The 16,746-nt window shown below is 36.4% G+C and overlaps 1 protein-coding gene and 2 pseudogenes across 4 annotated transcripts in view; 1 reads left to right on the forward strand and 2 right to left on the reverse strand.

Annotated features, from left to right (window-relative positions):
• LOC105488939 (N-glycanase 1) overlaps positions 1 to 16,746 on the forward strand; it is a 69,277-nt gene that overhangs the window by 25,866 nt on the left and 26,665 nt on the right. For all 4 annotated transcript variants that reach the window (XM_024795093.2, XM_071090806.1, XM_071090808.1 and 1 more), the window contains exon 4: positions 10,172 to 10,337. In XM_024795093.2, coding sequence (XP_024650861.2) covers positions 10,172 to 10,337 — 166 coding nt within the window. The remainder of the gene's footprint in view (positions 1 to 10,171; positions 10,338 to 16,746) is intronic.
• Positions 5,877 to 6,484, reverse strand: LOC112427894 (transcription initiation factor TFIID subunit 9B pseudogene; annotated as a pseudogene).
• On the reverse strand, positions 11,529 to 13,015 carry LOC112427893 (large ribosomal subunit protein eL32-like; annotated as a pseudogene).

The raw sequence follows: 16,746 nt of genomic DNA on the forward strand, positions 1-16,746 counted from the left end.
TCCTCACCAACCATTGTTACTGTCTTTTTTAGTATACCCATTTTAGTGGTTGTTAAGTAGTATTTCATTTTGGTTTTAATTTGCATTTCCCTAATGACTTAATTGATTTTCAAACTTGCTGGTTGTACATGCTAAGTGTTTAGTGTTCCTAATGGAAGTAACTTTCTGATCATCCTTTATTTTTATACCTGTTGCCTTCCAAAGGCAGATTCAGAACAGCAAGGACAATTTTTCAATGATGTGGTACCTCAGCGTGTTAGAAGCATTGTTTCCAGCTTCGCAACTTTATCTAGGTTAAAGATGTGATTCTGAAGTATAATATGCTTAAATTATACAGCCAGTACTTTTTACTCAGGTAATCTAAATGTATGCTTTTATTTAGCACATGACTACTTTGAGTATGTATATGAAATTGGTAGGAAGTTTTCATCAACTCTTTATTGCTCCAGAAATTACTACCAATTTATATATGGGTATATGTTTATTTAAACCAGTTATCATAATTTGTGATTATTTCATTGAAATTATAAAAGTCATATATTATCAGATAATGATAAATAATAAAATGAACTAGTTAATTTTAAAACTAATTTTATCTCATAAAGCAACAATAAGGCAACCTCTTAGTCTTAGTCTAGATCTATGTGTGAGTTTTTTTTTTTTTTCGGAGACAGAGTTTCGCTCTTGTTGCCCAGGCTGGAGTGCAATGGCGTAATCTCGGCTGACAGCAACCTCCGCCTCCTGGGTTCAAGTGATTCTCCTGCCTCAGCCTCCCTATAGTTGGGATTACAGGCATGTACCATCATGCCCAGCTATTATCAATACCTTAATTCAATACCTTAATTCAATATTTTTAGTATTTTTAGTAGAGACGGGGTTTCTCCATGTTGGTCAGGCTGGTCTTGAACTCCCGACCTCAGGTGATCCGCCTGCCTTGGCCTCCCAAAGTGCTGGGTTACAGGCGTGAGCCACTGCGCCCGGCCTATATGCCAGCTTTGTAAGAGAAGAAACCTATTTGAACATAAGATTTAAACATCCACTTTCTTTTTCATGAACCTACCACTCTTAAAAGTTAACTAATACCTACATGCCCTTTGATGGGGGATTACATTGTATCCTTATATCAGCGTACTTAGGGTCTGTTAAAAATGAAGATGTGGTCTGTTTTGACATGAAGAACATTATTATATGGAAAAAAGGTAAACTGAGAATTCCAAAATTAAACAATATATGTTGTCTGTATATGTGTAATATTTTGATTTTTCTTATTAGAAACATACACACACACACACATATATATGTGTATATATATGTTCATTTTTTTAAAGCTTTGGAAGGCCATACACAGACATCTTAACCATAATGTACTCTGAGTGATGAAATTATGGGTGCTTTCATATTATTTATACTATTCAGTATTTTCTGAAGCAACATGTATTACCTTTATAAATAGAAAAGTTTTTCTTTAAATAAGTTTACTGAAGTCACAAGTTGATTAAAACATATTTAAAATAACAGAACTTTTATGTCTAAAAACAGGTTTTAAATTTTAAGGTCTCAAAGGGTTGCATAAAATTAAAGAGAGGGCAAGTAGGCTCAAGCCTTGATTTGTTTTGTGTGTGTGTGTGTGTGTGTGTTTTAACTAAAGAAGTGAATTTGCTAATCTAACTTCCACTTATTAATTCCCATGATTTGATAAAATTATACACATTGTACTTTTTTTCTTATGAAAAGTCTTAAATATATCTCATATCAGAAATCAAAATAATTGGAAGTATGATTAGTGAAGATAAAAACTCTTTAATCTAAAACCAGCAGATTTCACATTTCAAACTTCCATTTATACTCCAAGTAACTTTAGTGTCTCAATTAACTGCTGCCTTCTGTAGCATTAGTACATGGTTACCCAGCTGCTGTAATCGCCATGTAATCAGCAACCTTCTATTTTTATGACTTAGTTTTTTCAGAGTTGTGCCAATGAATATGTAAAGAAATAAGGCAAGAAAATAAACTTTATTGTTTAAAATATTTTGAGTGCCATTAAAACTACAGTGAATCAGATAATTTTCAGATTGAAAATAATTAAATTGAAAATAGAAATACTCCGGATGAATTCTTACCTTCTTGGTAAATGAAAGTCTGCATTTAAGAAAAATGAGACACTATAAGTGCTTCATTTTAATATGAATTCTTTCAAATAAAAATGGAGACATTCTTTTTTTTTTATTTTATTTTTTCCTGTTTCTATACTAATCCTAGTAAAGGAGCATATTTGTTTCCATGACGAATTCCCTGGACTTGTCATCACCAACTCTACATTTCTTCTGTCAGCTGTTGCACAATCTCTTCTGTAATGGAGGCAATGTGTCTGCTCTTAATAAAGGCCAGTTGCTCCTCTCTCCCTATATCCCTTCTACTCTGTTCACCATGGAATCTCACATGGACAGTGCCCCTCTTGTACCTGTTCTTTTCTTGGGGAATCTTCCTAGTGGTCTGTAAACCTTGTTTTAGGCCAGTTTTCGTTTGAGATTGTTCCACTGGCATCACATGCAAATTTCTGAACATAATTCCAGGCTGGCTGAATCAAAATGGAAGAAGAGTGAAGTTTGGAATCTACATTTTTTAACAAGCAGGTTAATGTTTAAGAGCTTTACCTTTAAGCTCTCCTATCTTAGGAACAAGGTGACATAGAAATATCCCTGGTCCTCCATGCCCTGTCTTTCTTGCTTCCTCTTCCCAGTACTCATTATTGCATCTTTATTTCTTACATACTTTTCTAGTGGGTCTCTGTACTTTAATTATATGCCCTATCAGTAAAATATTTTTGAGCACATATTGTCAATACATTTGTGTTCATTTGTTTATATGTTATATACATGTACTACTATGGCAATATACTGTACATATTATAAAACAATGTAAAGAGGATCTAAATAGTAAATAATATGTTTAATTCAAAAAAATTTATTTATTTATTTTGAGACAGGGTCTCGCTTTGTCGCTCAGGCTGGAACGCAGTGGCATGATCACAGCTCACTGCAGCTTTGACCTCCTGGGCTCAAATGATCCTCCCACCTCAGCCTTCCAAGTAGCTGGGACTACAGGTGTGTACCCCAAGCCCAGCTAATTTTTCTTTATTTTTTGTAGAGATGGGGGTCTTGCCATGTTGCTCAGGGTGGTCTGGAACTGCTGGTCTCAAGCAGTCCGCCTCCCTCAGCTGCCCAAAGTGCTAGGGTTATAGCCATAAGCCACCACGCCCCACCAAAAAATTTGTTAATACTATATTATCTAATGAATGTAAACAAATCCATATTTCAAATAGTCTTTATAATTTTGAATTTAAGGGGCTTTGTTAGATCTCATTAGATTGTTAGTGATTTTCTTTTTTGCACTAAAATGTAGCTGTTGAAGTGCTTATGCTAAAAAAGCAGATGATGTGGTTGCCCTGTCATTTTCTCCTTGTTAATGTGTGCTTTTGTTATTAGTATTAGCCTCGGGGCCTAGAGTTCTTTGTAATCTTTTTAAGCTAGATTGGGGGTTAATTTAGTTAAAATGATATAATCCGTAATTCCACTTAATCCAGCACATTTGAACTGCACAACTTTGTCACATGACAGCTGCAGAAGTAGGAGTGCGGGTGCCACTGTTAACCCTTTGACTTTATGACATTTTTTCTCTTACATCAGGGTAGCTTCTCCAGTCTGTGAAGGAGGCACTGTTAATCCAGATAGTAAATATTATTATAACTTAATTGTTTTACTTGTCGGACAAAATAGAAATAGAAATTCTCATACTTTCCACATCCCTGTGGACCATCTCGTACAGCTCCTTTGGTACAGCTTAGCCAGCCCACTGTTGCACATCACTTGTATAACTCAGTCTCTTGCAAATTGTTTTCCTTATTAATGCTATTGTTAGACTGTATTCTTACTACGATCAGTGATTTCCATGTTGCCAAATTTGACTTTTTTCAGTTGGTTTTTACCATTTGGTAGTCTTTTTTCTTTTAAGCTCAAATTTTATTAATAACCTTGGAACAAATACATTAATATTTCCTTATAGTCATATAGCATTTTACAAGTTTGAAGGAACTTCCACGTATACCAGTCAAACCCTTACAACAGCCCTGTGAGGTAGGCAGGATAGGTGTTTTTTTTCCTACTACTATTTAGAGCAAGGCTAACAGGTGAAGTAAGGGCACACAGCTGGTAAATGATAAAGCTGGGACTAGAACTTAGGCCTTTTGACTTGCTGCCTCCCTGAGAACATTCAAGTAATGATATCCCATGCTATATAGCAGATATCTCCTATGATGTTGATCAGGTCTGTTTTTATACATTTTACCTGTTTTTCTATTACCTTTCCCTAATATCAAAAAACTCTAAAACTGATGAGACATTTGAGACATTTCTTCTCTGTTACTGAACTTTTTCTTAGATATATCAAGCACTATCCTAAGATGAAACTTCTGTTTTGAGAATCCTTGGCTATAAATTCTAAATTATGATATGAACATTTATTTTACAAAATTCTGCAAATATATGTTGAACTTAAGAAAAACAAAACAGGTCTGTTTATATTCTCAAAAGCTTTGCCGTCTTTCCCAATATGACTTTAAGATGTGTGTAAGAGGAAAACAGGGAAAGTGTTCAGCAATATTACAGTATGATCGGGAAACTAATGCAGAGTGCACATAAATGCAAGTCACATCACACTAGTTTGTTTTCCTTGTTTTTAGAGGATGGAGAACCATTAGTGTCTTACTTTCAGGTTTGATCCCATCTTATATGTGATATCCTCAGCAACAAGCTAAAAATATGATCTGAATTATACCAATAGGAGGACTCAAGCAGCAGTGATCAAAACATATATGTATGTGGTAAAAAGGAAGAAAACACTTGTTCTTCAGTGGTTTTGCCTAGGTCCAGTGTAATTACTTATCAAAACAAATTTTAACCTACAGCATCTCTGTTAAATTTAGAAATGTGAAATATGGTAGAGTTATCAACTTGGAATGTAAGACTAAAACTGTAACTGACCCAAAACTACCTGTCAAAAGCACAGAAAGCTCAACAGGCATAAAAACTAAAGAGTAAAACCCAACTGTTCTGATGTAGAGTGAAAAACAGCAAATGCAAACCATCGGGTTAAAATGAATCACGAAACATTAGGCATGTAGAGAATGTTTTAAAAATATGAAAATGACAGTAAGCTGTATTACCAGGAATTATATTTTTTAAATTCCAGGTATGGCCTTTTACATTTAAGAACAATGGAGAGACAGAAACAAGCCTATGGGGTAGGTGCAGAAAATGGATGGGATTTAGAAAGGGAGTTCAGTTGGGGAATTAAAGAAGGCCAAGAAACAAATACATTCAAAATGGATTTAGAATCTCTCCTCTAAATCTACCCTTTCCAAAAATGTTTCCTAAATTGAGAGATTTGGTAAAAATGAAAAAGCTAGTGACAATAAAAGTGACTATTTTACCTTATAAAATAAAGTAGTATTTAAATGTAGATTAGAAATTATGCTGTAAAAGATAAATCTGCTGACCAGGCTGTAGAACCTGAGACTTAGGTGCTGCTGTCAGTGATAGAAGGCAGAAAAGTGTCTCAAAACCAGAATTACCATACTAGGACTCAACATTAATGAAACTTAAGAAACAAGTACTTAACTGTTGGTAATTGAAGTCCAATGAAAAACACATTTGTATGTTTACTAAAGCGATCTAACAGTTTTAGCTAATAGGAAAAATGCTGCAGCTACATTTCAGTCTTTTAAGGTAAAATGAGAAGATCTAGAATATTCTAGCTCAGTATATTGGGCTCAAAACCAGCTTTCCTTTTGAAATGCATCTAGACTAGACTATAATTCCTTACGTAGTATCATTGTATTCATCATCTTCATGTTTTTCTCTTCAGTGGGTTTGCTTCATTGACTGTGTTCTATGACAAAACCATGTTGGTGGTAATAAGAATATTTTGGGGCCCAATCATTGTGGGATTAGTTGGAACATTTTGAACTGCAGTTGTTGCGGGAACTGCTTTGACAGGTGTGGACTGAGAAGGTGGAATCTGCACTATTAAATCTTTGGCTTGTCACTGACATTGGAGTTGAAACTTTATTCGGGACAGACACTGTTTGTGGGGTCGCTGTGACAGGAGTGGTAGGTTTGCTAACAGCACCAACAGTTAATCGTGAAACTAGTCTCCCTTGGTTAGGTCCCTTTTTAATTAAGGACTTCAACCTATAGTTTGGAGCTGTTAAGCAGTATCTATCATCTGCATCAACATTAGGTTTCTTAGCATGGCTTGAATAAATTTTTGCGTCATGCAGAATTGTCACATTTCGGAAAGCAAATTCCAAAATTTGATTTATAACCTTTGGTTTGTAGTCTGTGATTCCCATATCCTTCAGGATCTGTGCCATCACCAAGGCATCCCTTGGAGCGTTCTTGGGAGGTGCCATCTTGCCTCACTCCATGTTATCCAGACACTTGTCATCCAGAGAGAGAGCCTATTGATATTCTTTAACTGAGTTGGTCATTTCATGGTTTTTCTCCTGCTGCAAGTGGTTCAAGTGCTGACCCAGTTGCTCATATCCAAAAACAGACAGACAAACAAAAAAGCCATGAATCATCTCTAATGTGTTTTTTTCCTTTTCCAAATACTCTTGACTTCATAGTACAGTCACCAAAACTTATTGATTTTACTTCCTAAGTTCTTTTCATGTCCATTCACTTTTTTTTCCCTACCAGTTGTAAAACTACCCTAATTTAAGCCACCAGCTCTTTTGGAGTTCTGCAGTAGTCCCCCATGGGGTCTTCTGATACCTGCTTTCTCTACATAGCGGCTCAAGTGATATTCTGAAAACAGATCAGATTGTTCTACTCTTCTTACTTTCATCTCTGTAATGGCTTACCATTGCAATGAAAAGCGACCAGAATGATCTTTATCTCTCCACTGCTTTCCCCTTGTTTCTCTTGGTACTAAACACTGATCTCTCTGATCCTTCAAAATACGCTAAGCGATCCCCAGCTACCTTTGTGCTGTTTTCTGACAGGAATGGTCTTTTCCTTCCCTCTTCACTAGCTTTTTCTCATCCTTCCTATTCTGCCACGAATATCATTTCTTCAAGGAAGTTCAGGTTCAAGGACCTTGTTGTAAAGTCTCATTTTATGCTACATATTTGCTTAATAATATTTATCCGCATGATTAATTTTTAACCATTATATCCCCAGCACCTAGCAAATAAAGGATAAATAAATATTTGAGTAAATGAACATTGTTTATCAGTATTTGCTTGTTTTTGTATCCATAGACTGCTTGCTGTGTGAGGGTAATGCCCATACTATATCTATTTTGGTCTCCATTTTTTTTCCAGTATCTAACACATTCACACACAAATATTTTTCAGTTACTGTGGTGGGTCTGTCATTATTTGTTTAATACCTTTTCCCCATAGACCTTAAATTGATTATGTCTGTCTTGTGCACCCATTCCAGTGCTTAATACAGTGCCTGACATGTAAGTATTTGGTAATTTTTTTTGTTGTTGTTATCGACCTGTCTCTACTTTGCACTATGCACATTTAACCCATTTACATTTATTCTAATTGCTAATATGTTTAAACTTACTTCTGATATCTTATTTTGTGTTGTCTATATTCTTGCTTTTTTTTTCTTTTCTCCCTGTTTTGTTTAGATCAAGTTTTTTTCTATAATAGGTTTATTCCTGTAAGAGTTAGGAATTAAATATAATCTTTTTAATCTTTTAATTATTGACCTGAAATCTGTAATGCAAATTTTTAATTTTATATTTTTCTACCAACATCTTACCATAAGAGAAGAACCTCTGTTCTGCTCCCTTCCTTGCTACTTTTCTTATGAAAAAATTGAGATTTTGCTTTCCAACTGTGATTATCTATACCAATCAAAACTTGTACCAGTACTTTTATTTTAGATCCTACTCCCCAGTATGTATTTATTTTTAAAAATTAATGTAGGCTATATTTATTTTTTGGCTATAATAACTTTCCTCATAATTCTTTTAGATAGGATTTGAGAGTGATATAATTTCTGTATTGTCACATATCAGAAAATGTATTTATTTTGCCCCTGTACATGATTAGTTTGACTGGGAATGAATTCTGCATTCCTAATCATTTTCCCTCAGATTTTCAAAAAATTTGCTTCATTGTTTCCAATGAAATATCTGACATCAAATAATTTTTTCTTTACATGTAATGTTTCTTCTTACTTGAAGACTTTTAGGATTTTGTTTTTAGCCTTGCTATCATAAAATGTCATCATTATATGCTTAGCATTTGTTTTTGTTTTGTTTTCCATACATACTAGCTCTTCAGCTATAAGAAATTTATTTCTGTTATTTTTTTGAGAAGTTGCCTTCTTCCATTGTTTTTACTGTTTTTCTGGAATTTCCATTAACTGGATGTGAGAAGTTTTGGATTTATCCTCAATGTCTATTTGTTCTTTTTATGCCTCATTCTCAGAAAATGTCTTTGGTTACTAATTAACTGATCACTCTTTAGCCGTGTTTATTCTACCGTTTGACACCATCTATGCTTTCTTCTTTATTTTATATTGTTAATTTATTTTATATTACTTATTAATTTATTTTTGAGACTACATTGCCCAGGCTGGAGTGCAGTAGGGCAATCACAGCTCACTGCAGCCTTGACCTCCTGGGCTCAAGCGATCTTCCCACCTTAGCCTCCTGAGTAGCTGGGACTACAGGCACACAACACTATACCTGGCTACCTAATTTTTTTTTTTTTTGACCCAGGTTGGCCTAGAACTCCCAACTCAAGTAATCCTTCCACCTTGGCCTCCCAAAGTGCCTGGCTTCTTCTTTATTTTAATGTTTAAATTTTTTATATCCAGCCGGGCGCAGTGGCTCACGCCTGTAATCCCAGCACTTTGGCAGGCCAAGGCAGGCGGATCACAAGGTCAGGAGTTTGAGACCAGCCTGGCCAGTATGGTGAAACCCAGTCTCTACTAAAAATACAAAAATTAGCCGGGCGTGGTGGCAGGCACCTGTACTCCCAGCTACTCGGGAGACTGAGGCAGGAGAATCACTTGAACCCAGGAGGCAGAGGTTGCAGCGAGCCAGGATGGCACCATTGCACTCCAGCCTGGGCAACAGAGTGAGACTCCGTCTCAAAAAATAATAAATAAGTAAATAAATAAATAAATAAATAAAATTTTTCTATCCAAGATCCATAGTTGAGTCTTTCTCTGAATATAGTATACTATTGAAACTTTTTAAAGTTTCTTCTGTATTTCTGTCATTGCTACAGGATTAGTTCTTCTGATACTGATTCTCATGCATCTCCCCCACAGTTGTTGTGGATCCATATGTGTTTGAGAGGTCCTGCCAGCTTATCTGTGAATACTGCATTTGCTTCTGACAGCTGTGGAGAAGGGCAGTACATACCGCACAATGGGATGTGCCAGTGACAGCAGTTCTGAGCTTGGTTACTCCCCTTTCCTTTTGTGACTCTAAGCATGCACGCTCACTGCTCAGAGGCAGACCTTTTTGTTGATGAGGTGATAAGGAGGGAGAAGCCAAAATAATTAGCTGTTCCTCCAGAGTTCAACCACTCTCCCTAATGCTTGCTCTGAGGACACTTCCTATTCTGTAGATCCTCTGGCTTCTCTGCCCTTGGGATTGTTTTGGAAACTTTTTTTACTTTTCATCACCACCCTCTCTGGAGGTTTCTTCCTTAAGTCCTTTCATATTTGCCTTTTCTCTTTCAGGAATTTCTCAAAATTCCGGATTCTTTAAAAGCACACCTCTTTTGCTACTGCTGTACATTACAGGGATTTAAAGTGGAAGGGGCCATTAGCTCCTTAGATCAGAGCGCTTTATTGATCCATGCTTGTATTCAAGAATTCTGCATATCCTTGTTTAAATGTATCCTTAATAGTATATACAAAGGGAAAAAAATAGATAGATCTTAGGATCTGACACAAATGTGGCTGTATCCTAATACTAATGTTATGAAGGTTGTGGGTATAATTATTATATTTAAGTGAATCCATACATTCCCTTCTACCTATAAAATCATAAAACCACAGTGCTCTTTTATTATATATTATTTTTGTAACATATAGTGAAAAGTTAATTTCAGTATTTTTTTTCTTATTAGGTTACTCCTGATTCAGCCATTCTAGGAGTTCTTCAGTCCAACATTCAGCATGTGCTGGTCTATGAAAATCCTGCTCTTCAGGAGAAAGCGTTGGCTTGTATTCCAGTCCAAGAACTAAAAAGGAAATCACAAGAAAAGTTATCAAGAGTTAGAAAATTGGATAAAGGTAGTAGCTTTACATAATCATTTATTGCTAAATGTAAATCATTGCTAAATAAACAGAAAATACTGAAATACAACTGACCCTTGAACAACACGGGTTTGAACTGCATGGGTCCACTTATACGTGGATTCTTTTAAACCAAATGTGGATTCACAGGATGCAAAACTCATACGGAGGGTCAGCTCTTTATATACATGGGTTCTGCAGGGATGACTGAGACATGAATATGTGTGGATTCTGGTATAGGTGGGGGTCCTGGAACCAGTCCCCGGCATATACCAAGGGACAGTTGTAGTGCCTTTTGCTCTTATACATTGTTTTACAGTGTTATACATTATAAATATTTAACCTATTTCAATTTGAATTTTTAAGAAGTATAATAATAGTATAATTTTATTGCATATATCTCGTGGGCACATAACACCCTTTTTTTCAATTTTTTAATTGAAGTAAAATACATATAACAAAATTTACCATCTTACCCATTTTTAAGTGTACAATTCAGTGTTATTAAATATAGTCATAATGTTGTTCAGCTATTACCACCATCTATAGCTTTTTTTATCTTGTAAAACCGAAATGATACTCATTAAATAATAATCCTTCCCCAGTTTCCAGCAACCACTATTCTACTTTGTTGCTGTGATTTTGACTATTCTATCTCATATAAGTGGAATCATACAGTATTTGTCTTTTGGTGACTGGTTTATTTCACTTAGCATAATGAACCTCAAGGTTCATCCAGTGATATGGTTTGGCTCTGTGTGCCCACCCAAATCTCACCTTGAATTGTAATCCTTATAATCCCCATGTGTCAAGGGTGGGACCAGGTGGAGGTACTTGAATCATTGGGGTGGTTCCCCCATGCTGCTGTCATAATAATAAGTGAGTCTCGTGAGATCTGATGGTTTTGTACGCATCTGGCATTTCCCCTGCTTGCACTCATTCTCTCTCCTGCTGCCCTGTGAAAAGGTGCCTTCCGCCATGATTGTAAGTTTCAGGAGGCCTCCCCAGCCATGCGGAACTGTGAGTCAATTAAACCTTTTCTTTATAAATTACCCAGTTGCAGGTATTTCTTCATAGCAGCATAAGAACAAACTAATATATCTAGGTTGTAACATATTGCAGAATTTCCTCCTTTTTTTGGGCAGTTTTTATAGTTTTATTTAAACACAAAACATGCACATGGGCTGTCTACTCATTTTCTTAGCTGTGCAGCCTCGCATTGGGGTTGGTGACTCTGATGGCTAGCTGGGTGGCTCTTTCCATGATGGCTTTGCAGTTCTTGGAGGAAACGTTGTGAGCATTCTCAGCACAGTAAGATTTGTTGCACATCAGCAGCACTTACAGCTCCTTGACGTTGTGGACCAGGAACTTCTGGAAGCCACTGGGCAGCATGTCCTTTGTTTTTTTGTTGCTCCCATAACTAATGTTGGGCATCAAGATCTGGCCCTTGAACCTTCTATGAACCCTGTTGTCAATACCTCTGGGTTTCCGCCAGTTACACTTAATTTTGACACATTGGTCAGACTGGTGCCAGATGAACTTCTTGGTTCTCTTTTTCATGATCTTGGGCTTCACAAGGGGTCTGATGGCTGCCACCTCTGTAGGCAGCGCTGAGGAGGAGAGAGCTTCCTTTTTAAGGTGAATAATATCCTATTGTATGTATATATCACATTTTGCATATCCATTTATTCATTCATTCATGGATACTTGGGTTGTTTCAACATTTTGGCTATTGTGAATAATGTTGCTATGAACATGGGTGTGCAAATACTTTACTCTGAAATCCTGGTTTCAGTTATTTTTGGTATATACCCAGAAGTGGAACTGCTGGATCTTACGGCAATTCTATTTTTAATTTTTTGAGGAACCACCATACTGTTTTCCACAGTGACTGTATCATTTTACATTGCTAACAGTGCACAAGTGTTCTAATTTCCCATGTTCTTACCAACACTTACTATTTTCTGATTTTTTCAATAGTAGCCATGCTAATGGGGATGAAGTGGTATGTCACTGTAGTTTTGATTTGCATTTTCCTAATTCATGATATTGAGCATTTTTTTCATGTGCTTATTGGTCATTTGAATATCTTCTTTGGAGAAATGTTTATTCAAGTCTTTTGAACATTCTTTTTAACAACTTTTTTTTTTAACCTGAATATGTATTTGCAGTTTAATCATTGGTATATGAATATTTTAGGTAAAGTAGAACTTTAGCCCACAGAATATATGGTAGCATCACTAGTGAATTTAAATTAGTGAATTTTAATGTGAATCTAACAGAAACCATATTCAGAATTAATCCATATGAATAGACCATTGACTCACTTTTGTTAGTAGAGAGACATTATTTATTAAGAGTAGGTTTTGGAGTCAACTGTCTTTGTATAAATTCAGCTCCGCTACTTCCTGTGCGTCACTGAGCAAGTAATTTAATCTCTATGACTCAGTTTCTTCATGTAGAAATAAGAATGATAATTTTTAGAAATAAATGAAATAATACATGTAAAAGCTGGGCTTGATGTACTGGATAATAGGAACTGAGGTAAACAGGCCTTTCATGTAAGGTTTTATGCTAATCTAGGAATTAATCTAACTAGAGTTGTTTTCATGTTTGCTATAGCTGTAGGTATCAGAGGCTTCAAATTCCTCCAGTGTTCTTGTTGTCTCCCGCATTGTCTTTAGGCTTCCCTAAGAGCTCCACCTTAGGGTCTGCATTTATCCTGCTTGGTGTTTGTTTAGTTGTAATCCATTGTTACTATACTGGAGCCCTATTGGTGTGATGGTAAGGTATCAAGGAGAAGGTTCTATAATCTTTTGATTAAATCTCGGTATTTTAGTGGGCCTATATCTCTGGGCCTGTGCCTGTCACAAGTGTTTGTTAGCCTTTTTACCCCCATAGGTGAGACAGGAGGGCTACAAGGGGCTGGAGTCGGGGGAATGTATGTCCTTCCCCCAGTTCAGAGAAGACTCTGGTAAAATCTTTTTCCCTAGAGAGTAGGCCTTAATTGTGAAGAACACTCTGGCTATACCTCACAATTCTTACTCATCCCATCTTTTCTAGAGCCACAAAGGATTTTTCTTGGTTTTTATTGTGAAAACCTGGTGGGCTTCCTGCAGGCAAAATGCACAGAAGTGTAGGGACCTCTCCCAAGACTGAATTTCTTACTTCCAAGCTAGTCCATACTCAGCTTGCAGCAGTTTGTCAAAATTGCTATTTAAATATCCTTACCAGTTTATGGCTCTAGTGACTTCTGTTCCATTTAAGCAGATTTGGGCTGTGATTCTCTTTATTTGTCTTTTTGGATTTTGGGGTGATAGTTCACTCTGTGACCTCAGTTCTCTAATGGGTCCAAGAAAAGTCACTGATTTCAGTTGAGCTTTTTATTGTTTTAAAGGTGGAAGTATTGACCTCTGCTTGATAGAAGCTGGAAACTGAAACCAGAAATCCCTCTGAAGGCTTAACTATGTGTATCTCTTCCTTTTTTAACCATTTGATAAATTTTCACATATGTCATTTATATATTTTGCTACCCATTGTATTTTGGTGATTTGTATTTTGGTGATTTTTGTCTTTTTAAAAATGTTACGCTATGCCATTTTTAAATTTTTGATGACTGGCTTGGGCCTTAGATTTACTTCTGCTACAGGCCTGCTAACTTTAAGACAGTTGTTCTCAGGCCGGGCGCGGTGGCTCAAGCCTGTAATCCCAGCACTTTGGGAGGCCGAGACGGGCGGATCACTAGGTCAGGAGATCGAGACCATCCTGGCTAACACGGCGAAACCCCGTCTCTACTAAAAACACAAAAAATTAGCCGGGCGAGGTGGCGGCGCCTGTGGTCCCAGCTACTCCGGAGGCTGAGGCAGGAGAATGGCGGGAACCCGGGAGGCGGAGCTTGCAGTGAGCTGAGATCTGGCCACTGCACTCCAGCCTGGGTGACAGAGCGAGACTCCGTCTCAAAAAAAAAAAAAAAAAAAAAAAAAAAAAAAAAAAAAAAAAAAAAAAGACAGTTGTTCTCTTCTTGTATTAACGGTTTTTTTCCTGTGTGTATAATAAGAATACTTTTTAATATGTGATTATACAGGCCCTGTCCAGCTTCAAAGTACTGTGGTCCTTTATATGATGCCTTACATAAATGCCTGTTTATCAGGTACTTACTGAACATGTTTTGTGTTTGAGTCGTTGGGCTGGGCCCTGCAGGGGAGAGACAGTATAATAATATAGCCTTGCCTTAAGAAGCAGCTGAATAGAAGATGAGAATTCAAATATACAGATCAACTGAGTGTAAAGCAGAGTCCAACAAATGTAATGTATGAGGTATAATTTTTAAAACATGTTGTAGACCAACCTGGCCAACATGGTGAAACCCCGTCTCTACTAAAAATACAAAAATTAGCCAGTTGCAGTTGCCTATAATCCCAGCTACTTGGGAGTCTGAGGCAGGAGAATTGCTTGAAACCTGAAGGCAGAGGTTGCAGTGAGTGGAGATTGCGCCACTGCACTCCAGCCTGGGCAAAAGAGCGAAACTCCGTCTCAAAAAGTAAAAAAAATGAAAATAAAAAAAAACCTTTATGTTGCTAAATGAATAAACTTCAATGAGAAATAGCATAGAGACAGAATGTTCCTGTTTGTGTCCATCATATTTTCTCTCTCTAGGCAAATAATAACCAGGAGATTGCTCAAGGAGCAAGAATCTACAATAAAGAGCATTAGTTAGGTGAACGTTATGTTTATCCTGATGCATTTGTCCATCTGTCCTCACAGTGGGAATGGTCTTATCAGTGGACCAAGAATCCTTCAAGTCCGTTAGCTAAGGCTTAAAGTCCATTTCCCATAAAAATCTGCTGATGTTCCCTGCTAACATTTGCTCTAGCATTTTTTCTTTCTAATTATAAAGATAATACAGGGGTTGTAGAAAATTTGGAAAATAGGGAGAAGATAAACATCAATAACTTCATCACATTGGAGTATGACTTTTAAGATCTATGTATACATTCTTTCACACTTAAAAAGTTTTAATTAAAATAGGAAAGAAATGCCAGCAGATTAGTAGTGAAAATTATGAAAATCAGTACAAGACTGGGCTTTTTTTTTTTTTAAGGGTGTGAAGGATGAGTGGGATTTATAAAATATGTCAAAGTACATACTAAGAGATTGGGGATTTTCTTCCAAATGTAGTGGTCAACATGCATAGAGGCAGAGAAGGACAGGCTCTATTTGGGAACAATGAATAATACAGTTAGACTGTGTGTAGGGTAGGGTGTATATAAAGCAGTGGAAGATCAAGTAGGCTGAAACCGTGTTTTGGTTGACATTGAATTTCAGACAGAGCAGTGTATACCAAGTTCATTTTTAATGTTTTCAAAAAGAATTAGCAGTAAAATGAAACAAAGCATATTTCTAATAAGGTTTGAAATTGTAAAGACCAAAGAAATTCAAAGGAAACACAAGTCTTGGCAAAAAGACTAATGTTATATTGTGACTGTAATTGAACACATAGCAGAAATGTTACATAACCTTTTTCATCAGAAAGCAGAAAATGATATTTCAGGTGTTCTTGAATAGGTAATTCAGCAGGATTGACTACTGACGCTTTGAGTGAGTGACATCAGACTGTATTTAAGGAAGATTAGTAATAACTTGTGGAATGAATTAAAATCAAAAGAGTACAAAGACAGAAAAATTAAAACACAATAGTAATCTAATTTACATAAGAGGGGTAAGAGGGTGAACAAAGGGTTGAGATTACAAGGGAGAAGATGGATGTGAAAGTTGTTGGGGTTATAGAATATGTGTAATTGGCAGTCGATAGGATAAGGCATCATGTATATATAAGGAAGATGTCAAAGATGACTGGGTAACTTTGAATCTAGGCAACTAGGAAATTAAAGGAGTTAGTAGAAACAGGTTTTGAAGGGAAAGGAAGAGCGAGTTGAGGTGCCTGCTATCTGGACTGTCACTGAAAACATAGGCCTGGAAATTCAATAAGAAGTCAAGCCTTGAAATACACTTTAGGATGATAGGTAAAGCCATGCAGGTAAATGAGATTGCTAAAATTGAGAGGACAGGGTGGAAAGGTAGGATTACAGAGGTTCTAGAAAACAGTGTAGCACTAGCCTGGATATTTACATTTAAATTAAATTGAGATGAAAAATCAAGTTCTTCAGTCACATTCAGCACATTTCAGCTACTCAATAACCTCAAGTGGTTAATGACAACCTTACTAGACAGTAGGAATAGGAATTATTTCCATTATTGCTGAAAATTCTATTGGATGGTGATCGTTTAGAAACACAACAGGATATAGGAAGAGGAAGAGTAACAAGTGAAGGAAACTTAAACATACAGTGAAATAAGTGGTACGGCAGGCACAATGAGTATATCAACTAGGATTAGGTTCTGCTAT

Source organism: Macaca nemestrina, chromosome 2 (genome assembly GCF_043159975.1).
Source record: "Macaca nemestrina isolate mMacNem1 chromosome 2, mMacNem.hap1, whole genome shotgun sequence".
NCBI classification, from domain to species: Eukaryota; Metazoa; Chordata; class Mammalia; order Primates; family Cercopithecidae; genus Macaca; species Macaca nemestrina.